The sequence below is a fragment of the Corythoichthys intestinalis genome, chromosome 11, assembly GCF_030265065.1.
Source record: "Corythoichthys intestinalis isolate RoL2023-P3 chromosome 11, ASM3026506v1, whole genome shotgun sequence".
Lineage (NCBI taxonomy): Eukaryota > Metazoa > Chordata > Actinopteri > Syngnathiformes > Syngnathidae > Corythoichthys > Corythoichthys intestinalis.
In genome coordinates this window covers 26,823,363-26,843,232 of record NC_080405.1, presented here as the reverse complement: position 1 = coordinate 26,843,232, position 19,870 = coordinate 26,823,363, and the positions used below count along the sequence as shown (strand labels likewise).

Here is a 19,870-nt window from a genome sequence, read left to right as displayed (position 1 = left end):
CACCGACTGCGAGAATAAGTAGATGGATGAATGAAAAAAAAAAATAATAATAATAATAATAAACCCCCCCAAAAATTAATGCAGCCTCAACGGGACACAAGCCAGTGTCCTACAGTGTCCCAAGCCCAGAGAAATGCAGAGGGTAAAAAAAAAGCCTGCATTGGGGGTGCCCCCTCAAGATTTCTTAGTGCCCACTCTGGTGTCCTGTTGGAAGATAAATCTCCGTCCCAGTCTCAGGTCTTGTGAAGATACCAACAGGTTTTCTTCCAGAATGTTCCTGTATTTGGCTGCATCCATTTTCCCGTCAATTTTAACCATCTTCCCTGTCCCTGCTGAATAAAAGCAGGCCCAAACCATGATGCTGCCACCACCATGTTTGACAGTGGGGATGGTGTGTTCAGGGTGATGAGCTGTGTTGCTTTTACGCCAAACATATCGTTTTGCATTGTGGCCAAAAAGTTCAATTTTGGTTTCATCTGACCAGAGCACCTTCTTCCACATGTTTGGTGTGTCTCCCAGGTGGCTTGTGGCAAACTTTAAACGAGACTTTTTATGGATATCTTCGAGAAATGGCTTTTTTCTTGCCACTCTTCCATAAAGGCCAGATTTGTGCAGTGTACGACTGATTGTTGTCCTATGGACAGACTCTCCCACCTCAGCTGTAGATCTCTGCAGTTCATCCAGAGTGATCATGGGCCTCTTGGCTGCATCTCTGATCAGTTTTCTCCTTGTTTGAGAAGAAAGTTTGGAAGGACGGCCGGGTCTTGGTAGATTTGCAGTGGTCTGATGCTCCTTCCATTTCAATATGATGGCTTGCACAGTGCTCCTTGAGATGTTTAAAGCTTGGGAAATCTTTTTGTATCCAAATCCGGCTTTAAACTTCTCCACAACAGTATCTCGGACCTGTCTGGTGTGTTCCTTGGTTTTCATAATGCTCTCTGCACTTTAAACAGAACCCTGAGACTATCACAGAGCAGCTGCATTTATACGGAGACTTGATTACACACAGGTGGATTCGATTTATCATCATCGGTCATTTAGGACAACATTGGATCATTCAGAGATCCTCATTGAACTTCTGGAGTGAGTTTGCTGCACTGAAAGTAAGGGGGCCGAATAATATTGTACGCCCCACTTTTCAGGTTTTTTATTTGTTAAAAAAGTTTAAATTATCCAATAAATGTTGTTCCACTTCACGATTGTGTCCCACTTGTTGTTGATTCTTGACAAAAAAATTAAATTTCATATCTTTATGTTTGAAGCCTGAAATGTTGCGAAAGGTTGCAAGATTCAAGGGGGCCGAATACTTTTGCAGGGCACTGTATGTACTGTATGTTGAATGTATATATTCGTCCGAGTTTTATTCATTTTTTTCGTAATGCATTGCCAAAATGTATATGATCGGGAAAAATTATCGGGAATGATTGGAATTGAATCGGGAGCAAAAAAAAAGCAATCGGATCGGGAAATATCGGGATGGGCAGATACTCAAACTAAAACGATCGGGATCGGATCGGGAGCAAAAAAACATGATCGGAACAACCCTATAACTAATTATATTTATTATTCGAAATGTCTATCATTTTTAGCTTAGAATCATTAATTAATGTTAATAATTAGTTTAAAAAAAAACGACTTTATAAAATCCAGCACTTGCATATTTTAAACATTACCTCACAATGAGAAAAATAGTGTCTGTAAATCGGTCAGCGATATCTATCTACCTTAAAACTATCGCCTAATTGTATTTTTTGTTGTTGTTACTGTCGCATTTCCCCCCGTATTTTAGATAATTAATAGTCGGTTCAAACAAAGAAAATTTGGAAAAAAAAAGGTTGAAATTGTAAATATTTGAAAAATAAAATCCCGACCACTCCTTGATGTCTGCAATTTCTGCGTTGTGACCTTTGTTTTATTACCGTGTTTCACCCATAAATTCCTCAAAAAGTCCGGCTGTGGCCAGTCACAGCTGTGTCAAGACACTCGGTGAGTCATGCTACACGGAGTTTTTGGATAGAAACAAGGTAAGTACGCAATAATATCTCGTTAAAATCATGGTGTCCCTTAATTATGCTCTCTCATGCGCTCACCTCGAGTTATGGTTTAGGGGTGTAAAAAAATGTTTTTAAAAATGCCCTGCTGTTAAATTTTTTTCTTCCGCAGAAAATTGAGATTTTAAGTTTTCCAATGATGTATCACACATGCATATAGGACAATTTTGAAATTTGGCCAAATTGGGGGTCTCAGAGCGTTACCTGAGATATTTTTTTTTTAAGGTCAAAAAAGTAATAAAATAATCCAGAAATATGTTTTATACTCTGCAAAATTCCCTAAAAAGCGAAACAAACAAGTACTGTTTGGAACATTTTTTCAAGTAAAAAGTAGACTCTTTTTTTCGGTATTAGATCAGGACTCTGTATCAGAAGATTCTCGAAATCAGGTGACTTGGACTCGGGTGCAAAAATATGCGATCGGGACATCCCTAGTTGCTATGGTCACAAATGATCACTGCCAACTGTCCTCGTCAAAATGGATGATTACCGTGGATGCCACTGAAACATAATTCACTGCGTTATATACTGTATATTTATATACATTATCTATAGGCGACACGGTGGGTGTTCTATGATTAACGGTTCGATCCTGGGCTCCGGGATAGGCTGCAACCTAGGCTGGCAACCAATTCAGGGTATAACCCGCCTACTGCCCATAGTTAGCTGGGATTGACTCCAGCACCCCTTTAACCCTCGTGAGGATAAGTGGCTCAGAAAATCAGCCTGCACTGTATGTTGATCCTTCTCAAAGCACTGTTCGAACAAGGTTGGTTTCTAGAGCTCGTCCTCTTTGTGTTGCAAACCGCAAACCTTAATTAACATTTCAAAAACTTGCACTTGGCGCGCTCTGGCAGCTGAAATTCCGGTAGAACCTGATGAGGAGTGACTTTACGAATAAGAACACTTCTTCAGAAGTATTGAAGACCAGGAGTGCCATAATTAAATAAATAAAATATACAACTTGAGAAAAATTGAAATGTGTTGTTAAAATGTCGTTAAAACCTGTGTTGGAAATGGGAAAAAATGGTCCTTGGCAAGGCTCCAACCAGCAAGGATGATCCGGCAACTGCAATCAAAGTGAGTTGGCACCAAATTGATGAAGAATACTCATCAAAGTCCATGCCTCAGAGACTGCAAGCTGTCATAAAAGCCAGAGGTGGTGCTACTAAATACTAGAGATGTGTTTTGATTGTTATTTCTTTGTTTGTTTCTCATGATTCTATATTTTTTTCCCCTCAGAATGGAGTGATTCCATATATATTTCCCTGCACTTGCTCGATAAAAGTAACATTTACTGACCACCACAATGTTTTTTATTCATTTCTTTTAGTGTTTCTGAATGCTAAAGAGTTGCACTTTTGAACTAATTCATTATTTTTTTCAAGCTTCTTATCTGAGTTTGTTCTACATGATAAAATGTCTGAGTGAGTGCTGGTCCGAGACTGGTGATTCCATACTTTTTGCTAGAGGATGTATTTACTTTTATTTCAATATGTATTTATCCTGACATGTATTTATTTAACATTTCAATTTTTATTTATTTCAACATTTATTTGTTTCAATTTTTGATGTATTTCAATTTTTTTTTTCAAATTAGTACATACTGTAAATGTTGAAATGTAAAGAATATTTAAATAAAAAAAAAAAAGTATCGAGAGTTTAAAATTTTTAATACATTTAATTGTTTGTTAAATTTAATTGTGTGTTTATTCATTCATTTATTTCATTTTGGGCATCGCTGGTCCTGGTGCTGTATTGCACAAAGCTTGACAACATTTATTCAGCTGCTTGACTGGTTCCGCAGGGTGGGCTTTCAGATGGTGACATTTAAGAAGAATGTGACCATTTTGACAACTAGTCAACAACAACTTACGCTAGTTTAGTCACATATTTAATGCAGGAACCTGTTTTTTATTTTTTAGAAATGTTTTTGTGTTTCAATTTTAACAACAACAACAACAAAAAATGGCTGAGAGCTCCATACAGTATCGCACCAGCATCATTTTGTCTCTGTGTGAAATATTTTGCCTTCATTTGCACCTGATGTGGCAACAAGTTTTCCCCTCTTTAAGTGGGCGGAGCTTTTTTTGCACATTCCAGCAGGTAAATAACATTGGAATCAGTTTGTTTCTCATCTGCAAATGGAAGAATGCCACTCATCAGTAGAGTGAGTTAATTAAATTTTTGAACGATTGAAAATCAAATCATTATTTTAAACGCTCAACTGGAGTCATCATATCGGAATGGGATACTAGTCTCAGCTCATTGAAATTGTTTCAGAAGAAGAAAAAGAAGTCTTGGACCAAAAGAGGTGAGCAGAACACAATGAATTTGGAATTTATCCTTGCAAAAATAGGATATAATATAATATGTTGAATAGCTTTTGGATTTTGCACATTGCATATTTAAAGAATAATGTAGTTTAGATAGATATTCAGTATCTCTCTCTTTTGTTTTTTTTTAACCTGTCCTGCTCAGCTGTTTGACACGGAGAATGGAAATCTAAGTGCCCGGATAGTCTGAACAGTTTTAATGTTTCACATTGAGAGTCTGACATACTCCCTTTGTGATCATTCAACATACCTCATTTATTATGACAAAACAGCGAACAGGAAGGGATATTCAGTTTTTTCTAGTGATGTAACTTTCATGATTCGCGTCTAGTGAATATATTTTGAGAGTGTTAATGTTGTGCCGTTTTTAATTCCCAAAAGGGTCGATCTTGTTTCTGTCTGGCCGGTGAGGCGGACTCAGAATTTGGTCAAAATAATTGGCCTTGTCTTAGTCTCGTCCAGGGGTGAAAGTGGTTAGAATTTCTTTCCAGTACTCCCCGACGTGAAGGTCGCCACGGAGCCAGAATTTTTTTTTTTTTTTTTTTAAATTTCTATAACACATACAAAATCTTCAAAATTGTATTTTTTCAATGATTTGCAAAATAAAAGTGAACAAAAACAGCTATAATCCCAACCTCCATCTCCTAATTTTTATTTTCCCTCATTTCCTCACATACTACTGTAAATGCCAAATCTCAATTTTAACTACTTAAGAACATAGGATGTATATTAAAATTGAAGATGATATAAACATTTACTTTTTGTTGTATTTTTTTAATAATAAAGATATAAGTAACATACATTCAGAAAAATAAGTACAAATTACTTCTATTAGGCAGAATGAAATGGAATATATTTTAAAGATCGCGCAAACATTGACTTTTTTAAATCATAAGGAAATGAATAAATAGCCTAACATAAATGAACAAATATAAGTCCAAAGTGCACATTGACAGCTAAGATGTTCTGAACCTCCCCATCAGAGTAAATAAAACTAAATATGATAAATAAGCCACCTTAACTCTTTTCTTGCTCTTACAGATTTTATCCATTTTCTGTTGCATTGCCCTTTTTTTTTTTTTTTTTTTGCTGTTTCAGAAAACATCCACATTTGAACCAATCAGAGCAAACTATCTCTGGTGATTGTCAGTATGTCAGCCAATTTAACGGATAAATGAGTCCAGGAGTTTTGCTTGCTGCATGCATTCGCACATTGATGTGACTCGTCATCGTCAGACTCAAATAACTGCAGAATCTGGGGAAACCTTCATGCTGTCCGAATAAAATAAATAATAAATATTGGTGGAAACGGATTATGCTACACAAGCTGTTTATATATATATATACATATATATTTACGTTTTGACAGTTGCCGTCATATTTTTGGAATCAAAGCACCGTATACCGGACTGTGTTCCGGCCCTGAATCTTATACCGGAACTGAGTTCCTGGCCGTTCCCGCCCACTTTCACCCCTAATCTCGTCTCAATCTTGACTATGTAAAGTCTTGGTCTTCCATAGTTTGGTCTCGAGCACACCACCAGCCTTTATGCTAATAATTTTTTTTGTTGAAAATTAATCAGTAACAACATTATTATTATCATTAATCCAACGGAATGTTTGAGTGTCCATTTGCATTCTATGAAAACTATGTTGTGGTTAGGAAATATTTCTGGCTGCACTCAAAAGTACACACCCAACTCACCTCCATTGTTAGCGACAAATACATTGTCAGAACTAATATCCGGTATTGCATGTGTTTTTGCAGAGTAATGGCAGGTTGTCGCTGGCGTCGAGTTTGCATCTGCTTGGGGAGCTTGTGCATCAGCTTGGTCCTGTTGTTCATCTACATTGCTTTCACGGTGTGTTCAAACATCAATAGTACAGGCATAAAAGGTACACAAGGTACTCAAAAAAGTATTCACTTTGTGGCCTCTGGAAGTTATAAAACGACAAATTATGCCTCTCTGCCGACAACTTTCTGGAAGGAAAATGAAGAAGCTTTTTGGAACCAACTCCAGTTGAAGCTGGACCGCCATTTTAACCCCATCTTGGATGCCCAAAATGCCCGGCAGGTCATTCATGAAAAGGATTTTTATGATTCCATTCTGACACGTAGCTTTTTGGAGGTTACAGCCTCGGATTCAATGAAGAGAAAATTTGAGCAGCTACCGGAGCAAATGCAAGACTTTGTAAGCCACATGAAACAGCGGGACTACCCCATCATCCTCCAGCCTCCTAGTGGAACCTGTGGAGCAGGAGAACCCGATGAGAAAATGGCACCGCTGGTTCTCCTCGCTATTAAGTCAAGCGAAAAGAACTTTGAGAACCGTCAGGCTATCCGACAGACCTGGGGTAAAGCGGGCTGGGTGGCCACTCACAGGAGGAACAGCACTGAAAAACGCGAAGTTGGAGGTTACATCCGCCGGGTATTCCTGATCGGCAAAGACAAAAAAATGAAAAGGTCAAACGACGAAAAGCTATCCATGCTGTCGATGGAACGTGGAATATACCACGATATTCTACAGTGGGACTTCAACGACACGTTTTTCAACCTGACCCTGAAGGATGTTCTCTTCTGGAAGTGGTTTTCAAACTACTGCAGCAACACTCGCTTTGTCTTCAAGGGTGACGACGACATTTTTGTCAACATACCAAACATGATTACATACCTCCAGGACCAGCTGCTGGTGCAACACTCAGAACGCAACATGAATGACTTCATGGTCGGCGACGTTATCAATGCTGCGTTTCCCAACAGACTTGATGAGTCGAAGTACTTTGTGCCAGAGACCTTCTTCACAGGACTCTATCCCGCCTATGCAGGAGGTGGAGGTGTGGTGTACTCAGGCCATCTTGCCAAACGTCTCAATCAGATTTCCTCAAGTCTCCACCTCTTCCCTATCGATGATGTTTTTGTTGGGATGTGCATGGCTCGGCTAAACGCAAACCCTATTCACCATCCGGGCTTCCTCACGTTTGACTTCCCCGACAAGGAGGAGCAAGAACCTTGCGCATACCATACCATCTTTTTGGTCCATAAACGAAGCCCAAAGCAAATAATTGAACTCTCGGCCAATGTGACAAAGACACTGAAACAGTGTTGGAATGAGCCACTAAGGAGCTCTGACAAGAAAAAAAAAGGAAAAAGAAAAAAGTTTTGACTTGTTTTTTATTGATCTGGACTACTACTGCACAGAAATCTTTTCGGCCGATGCCGATACTGTACCGATACCACATTTTTTGGAAAATATATACAATTTGTTGTTATCTTTTAATACTAGATTAATGCATACTCACTTGAATGCAAAGTACCTTATTGGCCCAAATATAAGACGGTGTTTTTTGCATTCAAATAAGATTGAAAAAGAGGGGGTCGTTTTATATTCACGGCGCTAGATGGCGCCAGATATCATTGAAGCGATGTTCTGTCATGACAGATCTTAGCTACTCTCAAGTTTAACCAGTTTGCATTATTTTATTGCAATGGTTTTCCTTATTCAGATTTGTATTAAGACTACAGTTACAGTTAGACTTCACTTTAATGGTGTTACGTGCCAAGGGCGGCTCGCGAAGGGCGTAACATAAAACAAGCCACACAAATGTACGAGTGGACACAAATTTATTTACACACAATCAAACTCGCAATGAATATGTACAGAATGCCGACGAAGCGTGACTTCAGGGTAAGCCCAGGCCAAAACAACAAACAAAAGGAACTGCACTTAAACCCGACCCGCTAACTAAACCCTGATCATGTAAAAGGAACAAAGAAAAGACAGCTTCTAGCCTAACTTCCTACTCTATACAAAACAGGAGAAAACGGGTTGAACAGAAATGGCGACTTACCCTTACTTGCTTCAGTGCTCTTATTTACAGTGGTGAACAAAAACGATCCAATAACGAATAAACACAAAAGATCTCACCGAAAAAGCGGGAGTGTATCAGACTAGCGATCAAATGCAAACGAGCGTGAATGGCGAGCAAATAGCTGGTGAGGAGGACCGCGGCAGAATGCTGTCAAATGCGACCTCCTAGAGTGTTGACAGCGGCAGGTTTATGAAGCTTGGCGCCTTTTTCTTGGCCAATCAGCGGCGGCGACGTCATCGGTCCGTCCTGCGTCGATCAGCTGTCGTCACAGTGGGAGGGGAAGCAGCCAGCTGGTGGAGGCCACGGTCAGCTGACTGGAAGAACCTCAGAAAATTAACTATTAAACGGCCAGGGGCCGTCACAAATGGTTAATGCAGTTATTGCAAGTTTGTTGTTTTATCACAATAGATTGGTTTATTTACATTCATTTACGAATGTGATTGCACTTTAGTTTACAAATTTAAATGTTCAGATATTAAGATTTGAATGAGGCAAAATAACATGCTTTTTCTCTCAAATATATTGTTATAATCATTTGTTTCAGATGTATATATGTTGTAGATATATTTAAGATTTAGATTTAGGATAACCATTTAAGATATATATTAATGATTTACATTTATGATTTAGATTTGAGATTAAGAGTTAGATTTAAAATTTAGATTCAAGATATTTAAATTAAAGATACACGATAATATCGGCTACCGATAATTATCGGCCGATAATGGCAATTATGACGTCACACAGATAATACAGATAATAAAAAAATCAACCGATAATGCAATCCGATAATTATATACTTGATTTAGCCTCCAAATGTGCGCAACCAAGCAGTTTTCTCCACTTCTTCACTGCCGCCTGCTCAACCCCTCCCCTCTCTGAAGCCCCTGTGGGAGGAGGGGTTTAGGAGTACGGCGTCATAGATGAGGCGGTGTTACACATCAGTGTTCACACTGTTGAGGCGCTCTCACTAGCGTGCGTTGCTTTTCCCGTGTGTGAAATGAAATAAACGATGCTCTCGCCATCTACAAAACAGTTCCTCAAGGCCTAAAGAAAGCGTCCTCATTGAACACCACTAGCACTAACCCAGCAGCCATTTAAAACTGCATCACAATGATTTTGGGAACGAATATGAGGCTGCTGCTAGCATGAATGCTAAAGCTATTGTTAACAAATAAACTATAAAGGAAGCTACGGGGCTTGTGACGATACAGAGACGCTGCGGTCCTCCCGGAGTCGGGGGGTTTGGGAATGCAGCCCAAAGCGAGTGGTAAACTCCCATCTATGGCTAAACACCTCACGAGATCGATAGTTGACAAGTAGCTGTCTTCCGACGGAGCCCGCCGGTCCGGCAGGCCGCTGCCGCCTCGCCCTAGGCGGGTAGAGGATGAGAGCAGAGCCATGCACCGAATGCGCCGCAGCGAGCTGGCCGGGGCGGGCGGATATCCGGTACGAACTTAGCTGCCGCCGCCACTCCGGTTCAAGACAGAGGCCTGGTGCGGGTGCTAATTTGGCAGCCGGGCGGACTGAAGGGCACAGGCGGGAGGAAATTCCCGAAATGACCCGATAGCCAAATCCCTGGATGAAAAAATAATGCAGTTTATACGACCACGATTCTTCGTGAAAGACATGCCGATCACATCAGTTTTACCACGGACATTTACACAGGTGATGTCAACAAACCATGTTTATCATGACGGCACAGTGGTTAGTTCATAATTGTAACATGCACCAAACGACACAAAGAAGTCATCCAGTCAGTAATGCATTCAGTACGCTTTAAATTTATGACGTCTTAATCAGATCATTCTTCTTAAATCTAGTCAAATAATTTTCTCCATCTTGTTTGAGTGTTGAAGACTAGTTGAATGCGCCAGATTATTCCACTTACTTGAACTAAATATTGCAATTTGTTCTTATTAAGCCCAAACATCTAAAAAAATAAGGTCATTTTCACCTAAATCAAGAAAAAATTGCTTTCAAATAATGTTTTGAACCATTGAACATTTCTGACAAGTTTTTTTTTTTTTTAGGATTATGTATAATAATTTATTGCTTAAAATAAGGCTGTTAATCTTATTTTCAGCTGGCCATTTTACTTCAAGAAATCTGAGTGAAATATACTTGAAGTGCTGGCAGTTAATTTAACTTATTTCCAATAGATTTACACTGGAAACAAGGGACTTTAACTAGTCTTAAGGAGCTGTGTTTTTGCTGTGTAGTAATGTTATACTTTAGGAATGGCATACTTTTAAAGCCATTTTTGTGCAACTTATGTATTTACTCTGTAAGTAATTGTTGCCATTACACAATGTCAGACAATCTGTCTTTATTTAGATGTTGGAATTTACTACTACTACTACTTGTTCACATTTGATGTTGAAAAAAAAAGAGCAATATTATTTTTGCACAGCAATATTTTCTCTTGTGTATACTTTAAAATTTTACATAAATCTTTAATAAAATTATCGGCTTGACATCGGTTATCGGTTGGAACGAGGAGGAAATTATCGGTAGCAGCTGAAAAATGCATTATCGTGCATCACTAATTTAAATATATATGTAAGATTTATATTTAAGATTTAAATTAAATATTTAGTTCTGGATTCAAGCACTTAAGTCTAATACTTACTATTTAAAAATAAACATTTAAGTTGCTAAATAATGTTGTAAATGTGCTAAAAAAAAAAAAAAAGGGGACTCTAAAATTTTCACAGCACATTTTAAACACTGTGTGGCATTAAATGTGAGAAAATGTCAATTTCAGCATGTGCTACTTTATAAACAGCGCCCCATAGTTTGCAACGCCTATGTGCATTGGTACCGGTAATTGAACTAAACAACTACAACTGAATATACATATATATATATATATATATATATATATATATATATAACTTTCTTTAAAATGTAATTTTAAATAAATGCAATTTCTGTTGAGGAATAGTTTTGGACACCACCACATTCAATCCCACTTAAAATGGCCAAAATCACAAATAGGTGTATCACATCAGGTGCACATGATTAGAACATTATTAACCAGTGTTTTGAAGGAGGCTTGCCTTATTTAAACTTCACTTTTAGTTTAGTGTGCCCCTGACTGTTGAAGAAAGAGAACACGATGGTGAGATCAAAGGAGCAGTCTGAGGTCTTCAGAAAGCAGATTGTAGATGCTTACGAGTCTGGTAAGGGATTTCAAAACATCTCAAAATAATCTAAAATCAGCCATTCCAATGTCCGGACAAAAGTTTACAAGTGGAGGACATTCAAAACAACCATCAACATGCCCAGGTCTGGCCATCCAAGAGCAGATCCCAAGATGCTTAAAGAAGTCTCCAGAAACCCTAAAATGTCATCACGGGACCTTACAGCAGGCTCTTGCTACTGTTGATGTGAAAGTGAATGCCTCTACAATCAGTAAGAGACTTCACAAGTCTAACCTTCATGGGAGGTGTGCCAAGAGGAAACCTTTACTCTGCAAGAAGAAAGTGAAGGCCAGACTGAAGTTTGTTAGAGTGAATGTAGACAAAGACCACAACTTCTGGAATAGTCGCTGTGCTCAGTTCATTTTGTCTACACTTATAGATTGATTTTTTTTTCTTTCTTTTATCCTAAACAATTGTTTTAGGTTGTTGAAACCCGACATGTTTCGGCGAAGACTTCTGCCTTAATCAGAGAGTCACTGTCACTGGTGTTGGTGTGACGCATCTTTATCAGCTGATGGATGAAGGCGTGACTCGCCTGTCAATCACGTCCTCTGCTGACCATTCACACTTCCAGGATGCTGGTCCAGGTAGTAGAGAGCATGAAAGCCCCCTCGGGCCCCGCTTGCGGATCTCAATGGCCTCCCTGATCCAGCACTGATGTTTGTTTTCTTCGGTGCAGATTACTCTGGCCTTTTCCCAGTCCATTATGTGGTTTTCCCATTTGCAGTGATTTGTGATGGCTGACTTGTGATGTTGCTGTTGTGCTTGTTCTTTTATTGCCATTGTTGTATCCTTCTCACACTACTTCTTGTGTTGTTTCTCTTGTAAGAAAGCTCCTCCTTGTCTACCTGATGTATGACTTATTGCATGGAATTTCATATATGGAGTTGCATTTGTTTTCTGGGTGGATTTTTGTCCTTTGGATGGACCAATATCTGGCGGAGTGTTGTGTGTGTGGTTTGACTGGTGATTTTATGTTGTATTTTTTCATGACTCTTTGGATATGTTGTTGAATAATGTTCTTTGGACAGATAAATTTAAAACTGAATTATTTGGACACCAGAATAGAGGACATGTTTTGTGTAAACCAAATACAGCATTCCACGAAAAGAACCTCATACCAACTGTGAAGCATGGAGGTGGTAGTATCAGGGTTTGGGGATGCTTTTCTATGGCAGGACCTGGCCAGCTCACCATCATAGAATCCACCATGAGTTCTATCATTTATCAGAGGGTGCTTGAGGAACATGTGAGATCATCGGTGAAAAAATTAAAGCTGAAGCGAAACTGGACCTTGCAACATGACAATGACCCAAAACATACCAGTAAATCCACCAAGGACTGACTGTAAATGTAGAAATGAGTCCTGGAAAGGCAGAGTCAAAGCCCTGATCTTAATCCTATTGAGATGCTGTGGGGTGACTTGAAACGGGCTATACATGCAAGAAACCTCTCAAACATCTCACAGCTGAAAGTATTCTGCATTGAGTGGGGCAAATTTTCTTCAGACCGATGTCAAAGACTGGTAGATGGCTACAAAAAGCGTGTCACTGAAGTTATTTCAGCCAAAGGGGGTAATATTAGCTATTCGGTAATAGGGTGTCCTAACCTTTTCTTCCGTTAGAATACGCATTTTTGTTTATATATTTAGTTTAATGAGTACAACAATGTTAATTTTTGTTTACCTGCAATTTTTCTTTTCCAGAGATGGTAAAAAAAGAATCATTGATATGCGAACATTTCTTAAAGAACTGAATATTTAATGGGGTCTTCTAATTTTTTCACATGACTGTACTATATAAACTCACGGACTTTGATGGCGAAAGGTATAATACATCTTTCCTTCAAGGAAAACTTTAATAAGCATTCTTTAAACAATAAGAGGGTAAAATGCTGCTGGTAAAAAAAATGTGTTACGCATGTATTGTATATGATAATAAAAACATCTTTGGTTTCATCTGTTGCCGAGTCACCATTATGACGTGCGAATGAATTACAACATTTTATGTTGTGAACATATTGTGCGATTTTCACCAGTTAAATGAACCAGTTTCCCAATCATCCTTCACAAGCACAGAGTGGGAGAAATGAAGTGCAGTGAGCAAAGCAACATGAAAAATACGATGAAAAGAAAGAAATGAAATGAAATGGAAATAATGACACAATGGAAAATCCCTATGCTAGGAGCAGATAATATAACGAAAACTTGGCTTCACAGTGATGATGGCAAGAGACCAACTGTCCTGATTTTAATAGTTGGATTTACTTTAATATTAAAAATCATAAACCACTTGAGTTTGTCTATATACTCTACAGGAATTGTAGACATATGACACAATTTAAAAATGTGATTTTGGGGAGGGGGGGGTTGACACAAAATAATAGAAGCTGTGACAATTTTCTCACTTCAAGGTTGTGAAATATAAACGTTTTAAAATCAGTTAAGCCCCGGCAAAAAGCAGGACAGAGTCAGTTTTGTGCTGATTTTTTTCCCCAGATATGTTTTAAATTGAGCACTACAAAAAAGTGCTAACATTGCTTTTGTTACAGAGGTCTTTTATAGTTTTTGTTGTTGGTCCGGAAGAGATAAATGACATCTCAATTGATAGCAAATTGTAAAATGCAAGTAAAGGTACCATTTTTGTTCTTTAAGGATGACAAATCAATATCATTGATAGAATGTAGGATACAATATTAAATTTATGAGCACAAAGATATAACAGCGTTGACATTTTTTCCACACACAATCACATGATTACTAATCCATTTGAATAAAACGTACAGCCATTGTTTCAAATGTAGGTGGGCCTGCACCGACAATTACATGCAAAATCGAGCCCAGCCATCAAAGTGTCCATGTGGCTCTTACGTAAGAAATTGGAAGCTGTAGGATTGGAAATAAAAAAAGCCTAAGGATCCTCACAATGCAAGGGCTCCCGCTATCAGTTTGTGTCGTCTTCATCTTCGCTCTCAGTGTACTGGTAGGTCGAACGGTTGGTGTTTACAAACAAGTCATCCTCATTGTCATCTGAGTCACTCTCGCTAGCTTCCTCTGGGTCTTTCTCCTTGGCGTTAATTTCTTGGTCTGTCTTTTGCTTCGTCTTGTCTTCAGTCATGAAGCTATCGGGCCTGGACAGAAACAGTTGTGATAATGCGTTAAGCTACAGTCAGAGGGGAAAACCACAAATCTGAGCATAAATGTGTTTGACATTCCACCCACCAAAGATGATGGTTTTGCAGGTACAGAATGTGATCTTTGTAAAGAATGGAGCTTATTTCGGCCTTCACCTTCTCACCTTCCTCGATTGGATCCACAATCACATAGTCACCTAGATGTGAAGGTAAAAATACAAACGAAAACAAACACAAAGGAAAAGAGACTAAATGTTACCTTAATCATTTTTATATTAAAGCAGTAATGTGAAGTAATTTCATAACATGCCAAATAGGGTGACAATTAAAGTAATTAAACATGGTCCAACAAATAAAGCATGTAAAAATCATTTATATGTTGTATATTTGACAAAATAACCGCGTTTCCAAAGTTCGAGCCTGAAAGGGGGCGAACCTGGAAGTGATACGTCACACCTGGAACAGCGATGGCAGCTCCATACATACGGCCGCCATACAAAGCCCTTCAAACAATGATTCCAACAGCGATATAAGCGATAGATCGAGCGCAAGGGAGGAGATCCAAGTTTTTGAAGAGTTGGAGGAAGAAGAGGAGCTTGGAATTTTATGTTGGAACTAACATGTATTAGCCAGATGCTAATCAGGATGCAAACAATGTGCCTAGACTACCTGACATGGAATGGATACAAGACCCATCGAGATTACAAGATTGGTAAGATATAGGCTGTTATTATTTTCATGATTTGAAGATGCAGGCATTTGCACATAATTTTATGTTTTTGTCTATCTGATGACATTGTTAAAAAAAATAATAGTCAGACTTCATGTTCATTTTGGCAGATCCGGAAGCTCTCGTGCATATAAAATAATAATATAAAAACATTGGGGGTTAAGAAAGAGATGAGTCGTTTTTGCTTTCTCCACTTAATTGTAGCAACAATAAGAAAACAAAATAATAGCGGACTACCGCCACATTCGACCGCAAAATTTTGCTTCTCGCTCATCTCCCCCTCGCCTCCTACTACTCACAGCTCTCCAGTCCCAGCGTCTCTTAAACGGATCGTGTAGTGTCTTGTTATGAGCTTTTTGTTTACAAATGTATCGAACGCACGACGTGCCGGCAACTTTCTGTTTCTTTTTTAACACATGGAGCTAATCAGTACAACACGGCTCTGGGCTCTCGGGAAGAAGTGGCGTCTAATGGCGTGAGGAAATGTAGTTTTTTCACACAAGCGAACAGATTACATAGCACCACTTCAGTGTTGTCCCGAGACTACATTTCCCATGATTCATTGCGTGACCTGCGCGCTCGCTGAGTCGCTGCCAGCAGACATTAACAGCAACACTTGTCACTTGTCAGCGGCTCTCGCGAAGCGGCGAAACACAAACTAGAAGGCTATCAAGCGATCACCGTGAAAGAAACGGCGAACCGTACAAATGCAATGCAATGCTTGAAGCATGAAGGTGGAAATACATAATACAAATACAAATAAATGTGCACAAACTCACCGGCGGTGTGTGTCTCTTACTGCAATGTGACCGTGAATTACCGCGACGCCGACCCGTTTATATGCACATCCACACCCATTTCCCGATTGACAGTGGATTAACCCTTTTGGACAAGATCGTAGATGACGCACAATTTAAACACGCTTAACCTAGCGAACGCAACAACTATGATCGGGGATTGCCACGAGTTAACTTTCGGCTAACGTCGCTAGCTTATACTGTTCATTCCACAACAGTTGGCAGCTCTGCTTTGACAAAGTCATCAGTCATCTATCCAAAAATCACACTTACTTTTTGGCAAATCCTTGATCATAAGCAGACCGGTTAAGGAAGCAGGCATCTTCGAAGTGTTTGCAGCAGAGAACACTACTCGATGATGGCGTGAAATTCATTCGCTTAGTGCGAACAAAAGATGTCCATTTACGTGCCCTGCTATCCTTTGGCCACTCATACAACTTTTGGTTTGAGTGAGAACAAAACATCGCCACACACCGCCGTGGCATCTTACCGAGAAGCAATGCAACAAACAATACTGTTCTATGGCGCACTTCCCTCACTTCCCGGTGTGACGTTATTTCCGAAGATTTCCGAAGATTGCCGAAGAAAAGCATTTTCGTTGTCAAGGGCGTTGCTATGGGTTAAACAAAGAATCTGGAAGGGTTGCGTTAAAAAAAAAAAACGAAAATATGCTTATAACTGTTTAGCCGTTGATATTATTGAAAAACATGGTTGGCCAACCTTACTTCACATTACTGCTTTAAAGGAAACGATGGGGGTGGGGGGTGGGGGGGGGAGATGGGGGTCAGTAAATATTCCCGATACACGTTTTTCTGCTAAAATGTTCAGCCCAGTGTAATATAACGGTAAATAACGTGATTTATATACAGTATGAGCCGATTTGTCGACTAATCGACTAAATAAACTTGGAATGTGTCCCGTAACACTTTTACTAACCTCTTTTGATCCAAATGTTCTTGCGGAACTTTGTGGGCATGCTCACAAGGAATATCTCGCCTGTTGCTGTGACGGTTTCATGGAGGTTGTTACCACGGCTACCAGTCACCTACAAGAGAAATACAGGCATTTTAAATACAAATGCAAAATGACTGAAATACATTAAAGTGCCTACGACAGGAGAACAAGAGTCTTAAATAGTATTGTTATGTGAATTAGAATCATATTTTGAGACGATTCGACTATATACAACAATTTGGCAAAGCGCAGATGAGAGAAATTAAGTCTTTTAATCTGCTGTTTAGCAACACCTACCATTACAGGGCTCTCGCATCCTCAACAGGAGGATGAAGTCGGCATGGTCATGGTTTCATCCGATTTACAATTCAGCCCATTGAGGGGGAATTATTCAGAACAAGGAAAATGCGACAAAGAAAGCCACAAAATGTCATTGTTTAAGTCTCTCTACGCCAATATTTTTACAGGATATTCTTTATCGAAGTATTTTGCCCCAATGCTAAGTAAATGGTATGGTCATAACAAATAACAGTCTTGTGCTAAATGGAATATGAAATATTAAAAATGCGTTTATTCAGTACGACATGGCAAAATTACTCCATAATGGTCAAAATTGTCGACTTCCTGCACATCCCGAACGATATTTTATGCCACCGTAGTTAGTCCGGCTTTTATCATTTCCCTGCCCCGGCTTCGGAGAGCGTAAACAAACCAGGAGGCGTGACAGCTAGCTGAAATGCTGACCCGAATCGAGTGATGTTTCAGTCTATTCTTGGCTTTTGAAGCGAAAAATCACTCAAAACTACCCTGGTCATGTCACGCGACGGCGGGGTTGCCGATTGTCTTCACCACAGCTCGTCCCCTGCTGCGGCAGGAGAGCAGGGTTTGTTTGCCGGGGAAGCAGCTGGAGAATTACCGCCGAACAAACTGGCAACGTAGGAGGAGCACGTAGCTGCCACATGATCAACACAAATATTGCATAAATTAATGCTTAACTACACGGGAAAGACATAAACAGTGAGAAAGAGGCATGCAGTTGTTGTGCAGCTAACATGGCAGGATGTGTCTGAGGAGAACTTTTCTACATGTCCATCCATAATCAAACATAAGTAAATAGTCCTTTATCGAAAGAAATTTGTATTCGCGGCCATTTTTAACACAAAGTTGCAATTTCTGATCGGGTGGAAAATTTGACAGAACACCGGGCACACAAAGAGGACAATAAGTCGAGTATAGAGGGGAGTTTGCGACAAGCCGCTGGTCGTCGGTCGAGTGGCATTCGGTGGACAATCAGCCACAAAATGCAAGCCACCTCCGTAATAAAACATGTGCCATGATCCCAGTGTTTGACACAATACAAAACACAATGTTTACTCACTTCCTCATTAGTCCAATGGTCCCACAGTAGTAGGGCTGGTTTTGGCCAATATCCGTGGTCTATGGGAACCTTTTGAATCCCAAAAAGGCTCACAAGCCTCTCCCTGGTGCAGCTACAAAAGCCTGCAGCCGTTTAACTGGCGTGATGCGAAAAATTAATCCACAAAATCAGCTGAATCCGCAGTCCATCTGCATGCTATAAAGCTATACTGTATTGTGAGATGCTGACCTGGGTGACGTCACATTCGCATTCATCCTAAACCCAAGACTGAAGCCGGAAGTCATTCATTTTCAGGGCGCGGGATTCAAAAATTGAATATATAAAATGATCGCTTCCACACACATCCAAGGGGTCCATTTCATTCAGGAGCATAGAACACCACGTAAAATATGGAATAAACATGCTTTTTGCTGTCATACGCACTTTAAAATATAGTACAGCATGAAAAACAACATGCAAACCTTTACAATCTGTTGGTTCTCCGTTGGCACGACATAGTCTCCAAGAACCTCCTTGACGACATGCTTGCGTTTAGTGGCTTGTGACATTATGGATTTTCACTTTTGAAGCCAGCTGAGGAGTAAAAAATATATATAGGTAATTGAGTTAAAAGTTCAATGTTCAGACGTGTAAAAAAAAAAAAGTACATTTTTACACCTATAATTTTTCTTCCATTGCACACGAAGGAAAATTGATTACAAAAATGCAAATAACAATGACCTTTTACAACAAGTTTTACAGAGACATTTTAAATAACCTTTCGCCTAACTTTGTGAAAATTTCAGGTGATGCTAATGTTGGAATTTGGTGAATATGCGGCACGAGACTCTCACGTGCTAGTAATAATGGTGTAAAGTACCTTGGAATATTAAATGTCCTTTTAGTAGCAAATGTGTCCTTGAATCTCGCCACCGTGTCCAAATGGAACCTAAAACGAAGGGAAAAGAAGTGGAATTGGACAGTTATAGTGAACCACATGCACTACTGTTGTCGGTCGGCTTGAGAATTCCAAGAGGGACAACGTTCCACATCTTCTTCGTTGATTTTTATTCTTCTTCGTATATTATTAAAGGAGCTCAACAAGCGTTTTAGCGCAATATTGTCACCTACTGATTTGGGGTTGGCACTACAGTAAATACATGCAAAAAAACTAGAATGGTAAATGGTAAATGGTGTTATACATATAGCGCTTTTCCACCTTTCAAGGCGCTCAAGTCCAGTGCAAAAGGTTCATCCAGGTTAATTCATCCAGAAAAAAAACCCAAAAAAAGTTTGTCTCTATTCTATGTGTTTACTTTATTAGGGGGAAAAAATCCTGTTTCTATGATTTAACCCGAGCAGGTACTACTTTTGCCATAAACATTAACAATAGCATTGGTGGGAAGTAAGAAAAACTGTGAACTGTACAGTATATCA

At 39.3% G+C, this 19,870-nt stretch overlaps 2 protein-coding genes across 2 annotated transcripts; one reads left to right on the top strand and one right to left on the bottom strand.

Annotated features, from left to right (window-relative positions):
- Positions 1-4,209: 4,209 nt before the first annotated feature.
- LOC130924139 (N-acetyllactosaminide beta-1,3-N-acetylglucosaminyltransferase 2-like) lies at positions 4,210-11,081 on the top strand. The gene is made up of 2 exons (XM_057850506.1): positions 4,210-4,365; positions 6,156-11,081. The coding sequence occupies exon 2, from the start codon at positions 6,160-6,162 to the stop codon at positions 7,549-7,551; it is 1,392 nt and encodes a 463-aa protein (XP_057706489.1). The 5' UTR covers positions 4,210-4,365; positions 6,156-6,159; the 3' UTR covers positions 7,552-11,081.
- A 2,160-nt stretch (positions 11,082-13,241) lies between these two features.
- On the bottom strand, positions 13,242-19,495 carry eif1ad (eukaryotic translation initiation factor 1A domain containing). Its single transcript, XM_057849413.1, has 5 exons — positions 19,314-19,495; positions 18,916-19,027; positions 17,059-17,167; positions 14,684-14,792; positions 13,242-14,592 (listed from the first exon to the last, which is right to left on the bottom strand). Exons 2-5 carry the CDS (start codon positions 19,000-19,002, stop codon positions 14,406-14,408), a joined length of 492 nt encoding a protein of 163 aa, XP_057705396.1. The 5' UTR covers positions 19,003-19,027; positions 19,314-19,495; the 3' UTR covers positions 13,242-14,405.
- Between the last annotated feature and the right edge of the window lie 375 nt (positions 19,496-19,870).

Excerpts from the sequence above, each read along its gene's own strand:
- eif1ad (XM_057849413.1), bottom strand. The coding sequence starts at position 19,002 with ATGTCACAAGCCACTAAACGCAAGCATGTCGTCAAGGAGGTTCTTGGA. Across the intron at positions 17,168-18,915 it reads AGAACCAACAGATTGTAAAG|GTGACTGGTAGCCGTGGTAA; the intron begins GTTTGCATGTTG and ends TTTCTCTTGTAG. Across the intron at positions 14,593-14,683 it reads CTGCAAAACCATCATCTTTG|GCCCGATAGCTTCATGACTG; the intron begins GTGGGTGGAATG and ends GTTTCTGTCCAG.
- LOC130924139 (XM_057850506.1), top strand. The coding sequence starts at position 6,160 with ATGGCAGGTTGTCGCTGGCGTCGAGTTTGCATCTGCTTGGGGAGCTTG.